Source organism: Equus asinus, chromosome 20, assembly GCF_041296235.1.
Source record: "Equus asinus isolate D_3611 breed Donkey chromosome 20, EquAss-T2T_v2, whole genome shotgun sequence".
NCBI classification, from domain to species: Eukaryota; Metazoa; Chordata; class Mammalia; order Perissodactyla; family Equidae; genus Equus; species Equus asinus.
In genome coordinates, this window is record NC_091809.1 from 12,166,282 (window position 1) to 12,178,118 (window position 11,837).

Genomic DNA, 11,837 nt, shown 5'->3' on the forward strand with positions numbered 1-11,837 from the left:
GGAGCCTGGTACCCTGCAACTGGCTCTCGTAGTAAACGCTTAATGAATGTGTGCTGGCGGGATGAATGAATGAATGAATGAACGAACCAGGGCACTTCACAAAACCAGGAGAAGGCAGACTCAGAACCACAGAACAGCGGGGGCGGGGCGGGGACCAGACAGGGATCGGATCGGGGCCGGCACGGCTGTAGGGCCCCCTGGCCTGGGCTGGGACAAGGAGCCGGCGACCTGACTTGGCTGGGAGAGCAGATCAGAGAGGGCGCGCGAGCATTGCTGCTGGGCTGGGCACGCCGGGCCCCAGGCGCCCCCATGGGCGGCCGGCGGGAGGGGGAGCTGAGCGCCGACGTCTCTCTCTGCTCCTTTTAATAACCACCCTGCGTGAGTGGCTGACGCAGCAGCAGGCTGCTGCTGACGGGGAGCTGCATGGGGGGGCCGCGGCGTGGGGGGGCGAGGTGCAGAGGAGGCAGTCATGAGTCATGAGCGCTGCCTGGGGGAAGGGGTCCCTGAGCCGAGGAGGGGTCCTAGCGACCTTGTCCCTCCCCACATCCTCTGCTGCATCAGCCTAGCCCCACCTGAGGGTGGGAGCGAGTCCGAGGCCTGTAATGGGGCTGGGACGTCTCTGGGGTGGGTAGCAAAGTGGGGGGTTGGAGAGGGGTCTGTTCTCAAACGCCACGCTTCTTCTGCAGAGGGTCTGTCTTCTGAAGACTTTCTGGGGCAGGGCTATAGCTTGGGCCTCTCTTCTGAGCAGGCAAGCGTCCCCAGCAGCTTCTTCCAAGCCAGGGGAAGCAGCATGGGCTGGGCAGGGGGCAAGTGGTGGCCACAAGAGGGACTCCCATAAGGTGGCCTTGGGGGTCTCCCAGGAGCAGCCGTGGGGATGAGGATCTCTGCAAAGGTTCTCCCGGTAGCAGAGGTCTTGGGATCCCCTAGACAGGAAAAGGATACAGGGGAGGAGCAGAGCGGGCCCGGGCCCCCTGGGGAGTGAGTGGGTTCTGGGGGTGCAGAACTAGGTACTGGAGGGGGCTGGAGCGCTTAGGGGCGGGGAGCCCGAAGGCCGCGCTGAACATGGGTGTGCAGTGGGGACTGGAGGGCTGGGCCAAGCGGTGAGTTGGGGAGCCCAGGTAGGGGGTCAGTCTGTGGTCTAGAGCAGGATGCCCAAAAGTGTCTGGCGGGGTGAGTGTTGGGGTGTGGGCGCCGCACCAGGCGGGGTGCAGTCAGAGTTGGGGTGGGAGTTAGGTGTGGGTGTGGGTTCGGGTTTGGGTGAAGTTGGGGTGCCCCAAAGTTGGGAAGTGGGAAGAATTGAGATCGTGGCCAATATGGGGGTCCACGTACGTGAGGGCATCTCACTGTTGGGGTTTGGGTGGGCGGTGTGGTCGTTCGATCGCGTGAGGTAGTGTACTCAGGAGCGTTGGGGTCTTGGCAGCTCTGGAGTGTCGTGTATGTTGGCAGGTCTATCATGACTGAGGTCAAGGTTCAGATGAATTTGGGGCGTCTGACAGCTGGGGTCGGGTGGGTGGGGAGCTGCGTGAGGTCGTTATGCCGGCAATCGCTTGGAGCACAGCAAAGGTCGGGAGTCCAGTGACACCGGGGGCCCCCACGAGGTCCAGGCCCCTGGCAACCGCTGCCGTCGACCCCTTTGTTCCCCGCCGCAGGCCAAGGGGCGGGCAAGCGGAAGTGGGTCAGCCCCGCCGCGCCTCGGCCACGCCCCCCGCGCACGGGCCGGGGTCTGCGGACCGTGCGCGTCCCCGCCAATCCCCGTGCCCGGCGCCCAAGCGCGAGGGAGGGGGCGTGATCGGCACAAGCCCCGCCCCTGACTCATGAATATGAGGCGCGGCCGCGGCACCTGGGGCCTGGGATTGGCCGACGCGGCGCGGGGGCGGGGCAGGGGGCGGGGCCCGGCGGCGGAGTACATAAGGCCGGGAGCCGGGCTCCCCCTTCACTCGCGCGTTAGGAGGCTCGAGTCGTTTCGCTGTGCCGTTTTCCCGCCTGCGTCAGGGACCTGCCCGGCTCGGTGGTGAGGGCCCTGGCGGCGCCGGGTCCGCGGGCCCGGGGCGGCGGGCGGCCTGCGGCCGGCCGGACGAGGCGGGGCGGCGGCGGCGGCGGCGGCACGCCCCTGGGCGGGGGCGGTGCCGGGGCGGGCCCCGGGTGGAGTCCGCCCCGCCGGCGGCGTGGGGCAGCGGGAGACCAGGCCGAGCCGCGGCCGGAGGGCGTCCCCCGCCCGGACCGGGCCCACTCGTGAGCAGGGCGCCGCCGCAAAATGGCGGCCGCGATCGCGAGGCTGCGCCCAGCGAAATGGCGGGAGCGCCGAGGGCCCGGATGCAGTGGCGCAGGGCGCGCGCGGGGCGCATGCGCGCGGCGGGGGCGGGCCCGGGGCGGGGCCCTGTTCCCCGTGCCCCCGGTCCCCGTGCCCCCGCTGCCGGTGTCCCCCCTCCCCGGTGCCCCCGCTCCCCGTGTCCCCATTGTCCCGCGGTAGCTGGCCGAGGGGACCGCCGCCCCACGTCCCGGCGGATCTGATGAGGGTCGCGGCACCGGCACCCCATCTGACCTGTGTCCCCGGATCCGTTGGGCGGAGGGTTTCCCCGCCCACGGAAGGTTCTCTAAGTCAGCACCCCAGTCCCACCCCCGCCCCAGTGGACCAAGCACTGCACCCCCCCCCACGCGCCCCGCTTCCCAATGGTCAGGCTGTGAGCGCGCCCCTCGGCACGGGGACCGTGGTGGCCGGTGTCTCCTTGGGTGTCCAGGCCTGCACCTCCCCCCTTAGCCGAGGTTTGGGGGCGGCGCGGGGTGTGGCCCTCGTCTCGGGGGGCGGGGCCCCGAGTGACAGGCCGGTTCCGGGCTGGTTGGAGCCGGCTCCCGGGTTGGGGATTCGGCGCGATCCAGGGAAGAAGGCCGTTCTTGGGGTCCTCGTCTCGAGTGGGGGAGGCTGGCGTGGAGGGAGGGAGCCTGCGGGGAGGGCGCGCCCGCGGGTAGGGTCTCAGGGGTCCCCGCGCCCGCAGGCCGCCATGGCGTCGGACGAGGGCAAGCTGTTCGTCGGGGGGCTGAGCTTCGACACCAACGAGCAGTCGCTGGAGCAGGTTTTCTCCAAGTACGGGCAGATCTCGGAAGGTGAGGCCGCCGCGGGCTAGGGGGCTGCGGGCTGCGGGCCTGTGGGGTTGCGGGGGCTGGGGGGCTGCGGGCTGCGGGCTTGGGGGCTGCGCGGCTGGGGGACTGCGGGCTGGGGGGTTGCGGGGGCTGTGGGCTGCGGGGCTGCGGGGCAGGCAAGTGGCTGACGCCCGGCGCTGTTCCCTGCAGTGGTGGTCGTCAAGGACAGGGAGACCCAGCGATCGCGGGGTTTTGGCTTTGTCACCTTTGAGAACATCGACGACGCCAAGGACGCCATGATGGCCATGAACGGGAAGGTGAGGGGGGGCGCAGGGGGCCGGGTCTAGCGCGCGGGGCGCAGAGGCTGACCCGGCCGCTCTCCGGTCTCCAGTCCGTGGACGGGCGGCAGATCCGCGTGGACCAGGCGGGCAAGTCGTCGGACAGCCGCTCCCGGGGCTACCGCGGCGGCTCTGCCGGGGGCCGCGGCTTCTTCCGCGGGGGCCGAGGCCGGGGCCGCGGGTTCTCGAGAGGTGAGTGCGGGGCTCGGGGCCCGTGGCCCTCGGGCCGCAGCGGGGCGGGGCTGGCGGGAGCTGGCTATTGCCCATCGTGTCCTTGTCTAGGCGGCGGGGACCGAGGCTATGGCGGGAGCCGCTTCGAATCGAGGAGCGGGGGCTACGGGGGCTCCCGGGACTACTACGGCAGGTGAGGGTGCGGGCCGGCGGGGGGCCGGGGGGTGAGTCCCAGGTGCCCTCCAGCGCCACGTGTCCCCCACAGCCGGAGTCAGGGCGGCGGCTACGGTGACCGGAGCTCGGGCGGGTCCTACAGAGACAGCTACGACAGCTACGGTAAGTGGCGCCCCGAGGCCCGGCCGTCGGGCCAGGCGGCCTCTGCGAGGGACGCTCAGACCTCGTCGGTGCCCTCGCCCCTGCGGGCCGGGGCTGCCTCTCGGGTGTCGGTCCCAGCGGCTGTTTCTGCCCCACGACGAGAGGCAGGACGCGGCGGCCCGAGCAGCACAGGCCGCTGACCCTCGAGCAGGTGGCCGCAGTGCACGCCCGGCCGGCCGCTGGGCGCGGGGGGAGGCGGCGGCCCGACCCTCCAGGCCCCGGGCGGGGAGCGCTGCCCACCGCGCGCTCGGCGCGTTGACACTGTGCCTGCTTCTGTCCTCAGCTACACACAGCGAGTAAGGCCTGCTGCTCGAGATCGTGCCGCTGGCTGTGTCCCTAACGATTGTGGGAGCTTCGCTGAGCCGTTGACGTGTAGTGACCACACTCCCCGACCCCACTTTTGTAGTTCTCCGTCCCATCTTGTCAGACGCAGCCTGACCGCTCCTGACCCCCGGACGGCTTCGTCACTACACTTTTCTCTTTAAGGAAGTGCTGTCCGTTTTTGAGGTTTTTAAGAACGTTTTGAAAAGCACTTCAGGGTTTGCTTTTTTCTTCTCCCGTGAGCCAGGAGCTTCTAGAAGATGGCTGGGGGTCGTGTGGGTTTTTTGGTTGTGTTGCCTTCTTGGTTTCTCTTTTCCGTGGGGTCGGCCCGTGAACAGGGAGCCCCGCTTTGCTTCCCCTTGAGATCGAACGGACTCGGAATCCGCTCTGGTCGGGAGCTGAGGAGCGGAGGCTTTTCCACCTCCGTGTCCGTGTCCGAGGGGAGCGCGGTAGGACCGGCCCGGGGCGCCCCGAGCGCCCGGCTGCCCAGGCCCGGCCCGCACCCCCGCGGCCGGCGGTCGTCCCTGGCGAGGCCCTGGGCATGTTTATTTATATCGTCCTTTTTTACCGGAAGACGTGTGCGCATCCGTCGCTGTTGTATTGAAGTGGTTGAGGAATCCTTGTACGCAGTTTCTTTGGCTTCACGAAGCCGATTAAAAGACCGTCTGAAACGAACCGCGCTCTGACCCCTTCCCTCATCGCACCTCGCGCCGCGGGCCGCGCAGCCCGCCCGAGCAGGGAGCTAGGCAGGCAGGCAGGGAGAAGCGGCGCTGGCCGGGCGCTCCGACAGCCGACGGCCACCGTCCGGTCGGGTGAGCAGGTGGGTGACGGGAGCGGCCGGCTCGGACCGCAGGGCAGCCCAGGAGGCCTCTGGCGGCGGCAGCCGGAGGGCTGACGGGGCGGGCCGCGAGCTCAGAGGCGGCAGACGCAGAGCACTGACGCCGACCCCACCGCCTCAGTCTAGCGGCAGGCCGGAGGGCAGGTGGCGCGGCGTCCCGGGGCGGCCGCAGACTGACCGGCTGGCGGGCCGGTCTGCTGTCGCTCCCCACGTCCTGAGCGCTCTCCGCTAGCCTAAGAAGCTGCCCTCGGAGGACGGAAGTGCTGCGCGCCCAGCAGACCTCCGAGACGCAAGCGGCTCCCTGGGCTAGCTCGTATGCGGAGATAGCCTGGACCTCGAGGTAACGCCCTCCGCGCCCGCCCGCGTCCCCTCTGGGCCGGGATCCAGTGGCAGTGCGGTCACGTGCCGGGAATGCTCCCTGACTGGTTGTTGCTTTTCCGTTTTTCGTTTTCTGCTTTCTGTAAATCAAGTTAGCACTAATGTCCGATCCTGGCCGTCTGCCTTTCCCGCCTGCGGCCAGGCCAGCGGCCGGGCAGTCGCGCCTGCGAGTGGGTTCAGCCCATAAGCAGGATTGGAGCCCGCCGAACGCCCTGCCTTTTGGGTTTTTGTTGCTCGGCCGGCGGGCTTCTGAGGGCTGCCCGAGTCGCCCTCTCGCTCTAGGTCCCTGGTCTCTGCTGCCGCCTTGCGTTTTTGCCCCCAGCCCACGCGACGGGCAGGGCCCGGCTCCCCTGCGAGTGCAGGCCGCTGTGGGCACGCCTGTGACGGGCTGCTGCCGGGATGGCCTGAGGACCAGCTTGAGACCCTCCTAGGAGCTGCGCAGGGTTTCGGGGGAGGCGGGACGGGGAGCGGCGAGCGCGGCCCGGACGGCGGGGGTGATGCCCCTTTGCTTTGGCAGGTTGAAGGGAGGCCAGTGCGGTTCAGAACGGTGGCCCCCACCGAGAGCGGCGGTGATCTGGGGTCACTGTCCCAAGAGGGACTTCACCTGGGGGCAAGAGTCGGAGGCGCAGCCACCTGTCCTGGAAGCCTGCCACCTGTAAGTGCCGTTCCGGGGGGCGACACGCGGTCCTCCTGGAGGGCTCTCTCCCGCCGCTGCAGCCGGCGCTCACCCCTCGTCTTTCCAGCAGGTGCTTCCCGGCGAGGCTGGGGCTCGGGGCTTGAGTCGCCCCAGGAGGACGGTGTGTGGCGGCCTGCACGGGGGCCAGCCCTTGTCCACAGCGGCGACGGGACGTGGGAGTCGGGCTGCAATAAAGGGCTGGTGTGTCCACCCGGAATCTGAGTCTGCTGTGGGTGCGGCGGGGAGGTGGCGGCGTCCAGGAGAGAAGGCGTTGTCGGCCTTTGCTCAGGGTGTGAGCTGGACCCAAAGCAGAAAGACCCGCTGGTCACGTCCTCGCCCTCTCGGGCAGGTCTCCTGCGGTGTGAGGGGCACCCGTCCCTGCCGGGCCCTGGCCGTCTCGGCGGAGTGACCGGGCAGCCTCATCCGTGTTGCGGGGCCGAGCCTGCTTCCCGGCCGGGCTGGTGGCCTCCTCGCTGGTCTTGGGGTGCAGCGCCTTGGGGCTGCTGCCTTGGGGCCGAGCGGGTCCCCTCAACTCCCCCGGGGTGGGGGCGGCGCAGCGGGCGCAGGGCCCTGTCGGTGTGGTCAGCGCGGTCAGGACGGCGAGGGCCCCGCGTCTCCCGGCGGTCCGGTCTGCTGGTCCTGGCTCTGCGGGCGCCGATGCCCTGGCCTCGTGGACGGCGCGGGCCGCGGCACGGCCGCCCTGCTGGCCCACCGGCCCCCGGGCTGCACGGGCTGCGGGAGAGCCCACCGGCCGAGAACAGCGAGTCGGGGCCCGGACCGGAGGGAGCCCAGGCTCGGCCCCAGCCGTCCTGCGTGGCGTGGCCTCGTCCGTGCGGGTCCTTGGGCGGCGACCCTGTGGCGCGCCCAGCTGCCGTGACCCGGTCCGGCCCAGGGCAACTGAGGCCTGGCGCGGCGGGGCCGCGGGGCCGGGGCGCGGGGAGACGCCCCGAGAGCGGCCCGGGGCGGGGCGGGCGTTTCCGGAGTCGGGCCCCGCCCCCGCGGGCCATTGGCTGGCGCCGGTGAGTGACAGCGCGGCGAGGGCGGGGCAGCCTCCGCTTCCGGCGGGCCATGGGGCCGCGCGTGCTGCCGCTGCCGCCGCCGCCGCTGCTGCTGCTGTTGCTGCCGGCGATTCTGCTGCCGGCGCTGCTGTGCGGGGCCCAGGAGACCACGCCCAGGTCGTCGCGCCCCGTGCACGCCACGCTCTCGCCGTCGCCCGCCGTGACGAACGGGAGCCAGCCGGGCGCGCCGCACAACGGCACGCACCCGCGCGCGCCGGCCGCGCCGGGCTCGCCGCTGCTGCGCTCCTTCTACGTGCTCACGGGCCTCAGCGGCCTGGTCGCGCTCTACTTCCTCATCCGGGCGTTCAGGTGCGTCCGGCGCCCGCCGCCGCCACCCTGGCGCGGCCAATCAACGCGCGCCTCGCGCCTCACGTGCTGGGGCGCGAGAGCCCCGCCCCCGGAGCGGGCGTGGGTGGGGCGTCGCTGTCACGTGGGCGGGGTGGGCGGGACCATGCGGTCACGTGATGTTCCGGGCCTATACATAAGGTAGGAGGCGCGGCTGCCGGGTTTGCAGGCGCCGTCGACCAGAGGGCAGGAGATTGGGTTGCGTCGGGACCCCGTGGCCCCTCGCTTTGTCTCTCTGCTCTGCCACTGCCTCTCTGCGGCGATGGTGAGCGCGGGGCCCGCGGCCCGGGGCGGGAGCGGAGCCCGGCCGGAGCGCGCCCCAGCGTTGGCCGAGGTCGGGCTCTGGGTTCTGCCCTCCTGCCCCGAGGTTGGGGACTCTCCTTCCGTGGACGGCATGCTCTGCCCGCTCAGGCCCCGTGGCGCCCTCCGCAGGCCCCTGACCTCGGCGCTTGGCCTCCTCTCCGAGGCTGACACCCAGAAGTGTGACATCTTTGTCACACAGCTGACCACGTGCAGACCCTCTAAAGGGGTCTTTTTGTCCCCATTGGCGCTCCTGGGGGTGCCCAGTGCATTTCTGTCTCCGAGGATGCTGCTGCGCCCGCCGCTGAAGGATCCCCTCCTTTCCCTGGGGTGGGGGGCAGGGCGGGACAGGACGAGCTTCTGGGCGACAGCTCTCCGCTCGATGTCCGGCAAGTCCTCCCCGCGTCTCTTAGACTCACTCAGCCCTGGCCTGGAGGCCTCGGCCCGGCGCGTCTGTCTCTAGTTATTGACGGGAGAGCAACCAACGGGGCTGTGGGGTGGGGCAGGGGAGGCCGAGTGCCGGCACTCCCTGGGGAAGGGGGAAGCAGGAGCGGGTGTCAGCGGCCCCCTAGGCCGGACACGGCCGTCAGCGCCCAGGCCTGCTTCCAGGTTGAAGAAGCCGCAGCGGCGGAGGTATGGCCTGCTGGCCAACACCGAGGAGTCCGCGGAGATGGCCTCGCTGGACAGCGACGAGGAGACGGTGTTTGAAAGCAGGAATCTGACATGGTAGCACGGCCTTGCCCCCACCTCCGGGGTCTGGGGGGTTGGGCTGAGGGGCTGGGGCTGGGCTGGAGAAAGGGAAGACCCCCACCCCGTGAGGTCATCGAGGTCATCACAGTACAAGTGTGGCCCGGCCTGAAGCACTGGCTTTGCAGTGGCAAGTTGTGTGTCCTTGGGCATGGTGTTCCCTGTCAGCCTCCGTTTTCCGTTTCTTTAAGATGGGCGTGGGTCGCAGCGCCTGAGTCGGTAGATGCTTACCCTGGGCCTGACCTTGAAGGGCGAGATCAACGTTAGAGGTGGAGGAGGAGTCTGGCTGCTGCCAAGGGGGTGGGTCAGGCACAGCTCTCCGTGGCCCCAGCCCCGGGAAGTGCACCTGCGGCAGAGGGCCACCCGACACCCAGCCGGCGAAGGGGGAGCAGGGAGCAGTAGCCTGTCCAGTGTGTTGGGGGCGCAGGCAGGAGGCCACGGGACCGGCAGGTGGTTCTGACACCACCTGTGGGGGTGTTGGTGCGATCTGGCAGCCCCTTCGTCCGAGTGGGCTGGGGTGGGCCTGGGGTCGGGGCTGTGGAGGGTGAGTGCCCGGCACGTGGGTTGGGAGGGGAGCGGGCCCTCATTCCCCAGCTCACTCCTGCCCCTCACCTTTCAGATGCTTGGGTCACACAGGTGGCGTTTCCAGCAGCCCTGGGGGAAGAACAAGACGCGGGGTCACCCCCAGTGCCTGGCGCAGTCACTGAGTCTTTTGTTGGCCTGGCTGCACCGCGACAGCTCGTGTGGGACCTGCCCAGCCTCCCTGAAGCCGCTTCAGCCCCCGCCTGCACAGGACCACCCGAGATGGCCGGTAGAAGCCAGAGAGGCTCTGGCAGCCCCTCCCAGGACTCAGGCCGCCTGGCCGGACTGTGGCTTGTGCTGCTTGCTCTTTGCTGTGGGGACGTGGCTGGCCTGAACCGAGGCCTGGGGGACGGCGGGGCTGAAGGCCTGTCTGGGAGCACCTTCCCCCTGGGCTGGGGACAATAAAGGAGTGGTGGCTCTGTCTTGGTGCCCATGTCAACACCAGGCCAGGCCTGGCATCCTGGCTCACGACGGGCGTGGGCGGCAGAGCCAGGTTCTATCTGCGCCTCCCTTCTCCCCTCCGTGACCAAGCTGGCTGCTTGGGCCTCGCCCCCGCTGTTTGGAGGGTCCAGTGAGGAATCCCACGGGCAGATGGAGAGATAGGGGACGCCTGCTCCCACTTGCCTGGACGAAGGCCCCGACAGTCACTGCACTGGGGCCTGGAGAGAACTCTCATTCGTCCGTCAAAGTCCCTGCTCACGGGCTCCTTTCTCCCTGCTGTCTTCAGCTTGGGGTCTCTCAAGGGTCAGGTTCTGCAGCATCCCCATCTCCTCCCCTCCTATCACCAGCATTTTGGGGGGCATTTCCCAGGGAGCTCTGGGGCTGTAATGTAGGCAGGTGGAGCTTCCTGCAGCCTGAGGGCCCCTGTGCCCCCATGTTCCTCCCCTATCAGCCTCCTGTGGAATCCGTCAGTGACCTGACCCCCATCCCGGGCTCCTGACCCCCATCACGGGCACCTGGATCCCCATCCTGGGCACCTGATCTCCATCCCGGGGACCTGAACCCCATCTCGGGCACCTGAACCCCCATCCCGGGCACCTTGTCTCCCATTTTGGGCACCCCAACCCCATCTGGGGCGCCTGAACCCCCCCATTGCCTTCGAGGGTCTCAGTGGGTTTTTCTGAGGTCCTTGTTTTCTCTGCAAGCTGTTTCAAAGCAGAGTCTGGTCCTGGCTTGTCACCCCAATCATCTGTATGGTTGGAGGCAAGGGTGTGGCCTGTGGTTGCCGGTAGTCAGGGCTCCGTGGCCACTGGCCAGAGACACGACCACCATGTTGTTAGGAAGAGCTGCCACCAGGTGGCAGCCGTGTCCCACTGGCCGCTGGGCCCAGGTGTGGTTGAGCCTCTCCCCACAAGCTTACCGGTCAGGTGAAGAAATATTTCCATTTGGGGGTCCCATTTCTCACATCTCTGAGCCCCATGTTGTCCATGTGTCCACCGAGGGATGGACCCACCTGCTGCCCGTTTGGGACCCATCGGTTCCTGGGGCCTGTCCACCTGTCAGCCCCGCTGACCCTGCCTTCTGGGCCTGAGCCCGAGTCCCTGCCCGCCACCAGGGTGCCGAGGAGCCGGCTCTGTCACCCTCAGCCAGTCACTCTCTTCTCCACTCAGGGTCCTCTGAGCTGGTCCCCGGTCTGCTTTCTTGAGTGTCTCTATTGCCTTCTCCACCCCAAGTCTGCTCACAGTGCCCTTTACCCCTCTGATGCCCAGCTGCCACCTCCAGGAAGCTCTCCCTGACTGCCCTCCCCCTCCTATTTTTGGGAGGGTCCTGCACTGAGGAGCCAGCAGGTCCTGCAGGGAAGTTGAGGAAATGAGACCAGAGTCTTTGGGAGGTCCCGAGATGTCATGCGCATGCCCCACGGGCTCTGGCTGTTGTCTCCCAATGTGTCTCCCAGGGGGGTCTCTCTGCATGTGTTTGACTGTGTGTCTGTCTGACTCTGAACGGCCCCCCCCCCCCATTCCCCCTTTTGTGTTTCTCTCTATCCACGCTTCCTCTTTCTCTCCATTTCGGTCTCGGTCTCTCTCCATCTGTCTCTGTCTCTCTCTGAGTCTGGCCCGCTGGGACCCGCTCTCAACAGGCGCGCGGCACCCCCCCCCCCGCCCCCACCGTGATCCGTGTCCCTCTCCCACAGCTCCGAGCGCTTCCTCGGGCTTCAAAAGGCACATTAATTACTCTAATGAGGTCAGGAGAGACCCCGCGCTCTGCCATCCGCTTCCGGGAACACACTGCCCGCCCCGCGCCCGGCCCCTGCCCAACCCGTCATGGGGGGCGGGCAGGGGTACCCGGCACCTTCAGCCCTTGTGCCTGTCAGCGCCCGGTCAGCGGCGGCCTGGGGGCGGGAACGGGCGGCCCTGCCAAGGTTAACGTGCTGGTAGCAGCACGTTCCCACAGCTGAAGCCCGGAGAGGGGCCGTGGGCGTGACATGAAAGGCCGCGGTCCCCACTGCTCCAGGGCCCATGTGTGCGCACGAGCAAGCCAGGGCACGGTTTCCAGCACTTTCCTCCACCTCACGTGCTCCCTCGCGGGCACAGCCACACATGGCCGCAAGGACACGCGACACGGATGGTCATGCACACGGGATGGACACGGGACACATGGGGGTTGCGTGGAGCGGATCCCAAGCCCGTGCC

General features: G+C 68.9%; 2 protein-coding genes across 5 annotated transcripts; both read left to right on the forward strand.

Moving 5' to 3' along the window:
* Window positions 1–1,871: 1,871 nt before the first annotated feature.
* CIRBP (cold inducible RNA binding protein) lies at window positions 1,872–6,392 on the forward strand. 4 transcript variants are annotated; one of them, XR_006517016.2, is made up of 8 exons: window positions 1,877–2,011; window positions 2,994–3,102; window positions 3,289–3,395; window positions 3,470–3,608; window positions 3,699–3,780; window positions 3,853–3,923; window positions 6,017–6,154; window positions 6,243–6,392. XR_006517016.2 is itself a non-coding variant. In XM_044753708.2 (7 exons), the coding sequence occupies exons 2-7, from the start codon at window positions 3,000–3,002 to the stop codon at window positions 4,260–4,262; spliced, it is 519 nt and encodes a 172-aa protein (XP_044609643.1). In that variant the 5' UTR covers window positions 1,872–2,011; window positions 2,994–2,999; the 3' UTR covers window positions 4,263–4,958. The 4 variants fall into 4 exon arrangements, 2 of the variants coding, with proteins under 2 accessions (XP_044609643.1, XP_070347159.1); XR_011495875.1 differs by having other exon boundaries at window positions 6,246–6,392; XM_044753708.2 differs by lacking the exons at window positions 6,017–6,154; window positions 6,243–6,392 and adding an exon at window positions 4,246–4,958 and having other exon boundaries at window positions 1,872–2,011.
* A 788-nt stretch (window positions 6,393–7,180) lies between these two features.
* Window positions 7,181–9,630, forward strand: FAM174C (family with sequence similarity 174 member C). Its single transcript, XM_044753705.2, has 3 exons — window positions 7,181–7,542; window positions 8,488–8,604; window positions 9,245–9,630. Coding segments are annotated over exons 1-3 (417 nt in total). The 5' UTR covers window positions 7,181–7,243; the 3' UTR covers window positions 9,246–9,630.
* Window positions 9,631–11,837: the final 2,207 nt, after the last annotated feature.

Coding starts and splice junctions, on each gene's coding strand:
- CIRBP (XM_070491058.1), top strand. CDS start 3,000: ATGGCGTCGGACGAGGGCAAGCTGTTCGTCGGGGGGCTGAGCTTCGAC. Junction 3,103..3,288: donor GTACGGGCAGATCTCGGAAG/GTGAGGCCGCCG, acceptor TGTTCCCTGCAG/TGGTGGTCGTCAAGGACAGG. Junction 3,609..3,698: donor GGGCCGCGGGTTCTCGAGAG/GTGAGTGCGGGG, acceptor GTCCTTGTCTAG/GCGGCGGGGACCGAGGCTAT.
- FAM174C (XM_044753705.2), top strand. CDS start 7,244: ATGGGGCCGCGCGTGCTGCCGCTGCCGCCGCCGCCGCTGCTGCTGCTG. Junction 7,543..8,487: donor TTCCTCATCCGGGCGTTCAG/GTGCGTCCGGCG, acceptor GCCTGCTTCCAG/GTTGAAGAAGCCGCAGCGGC.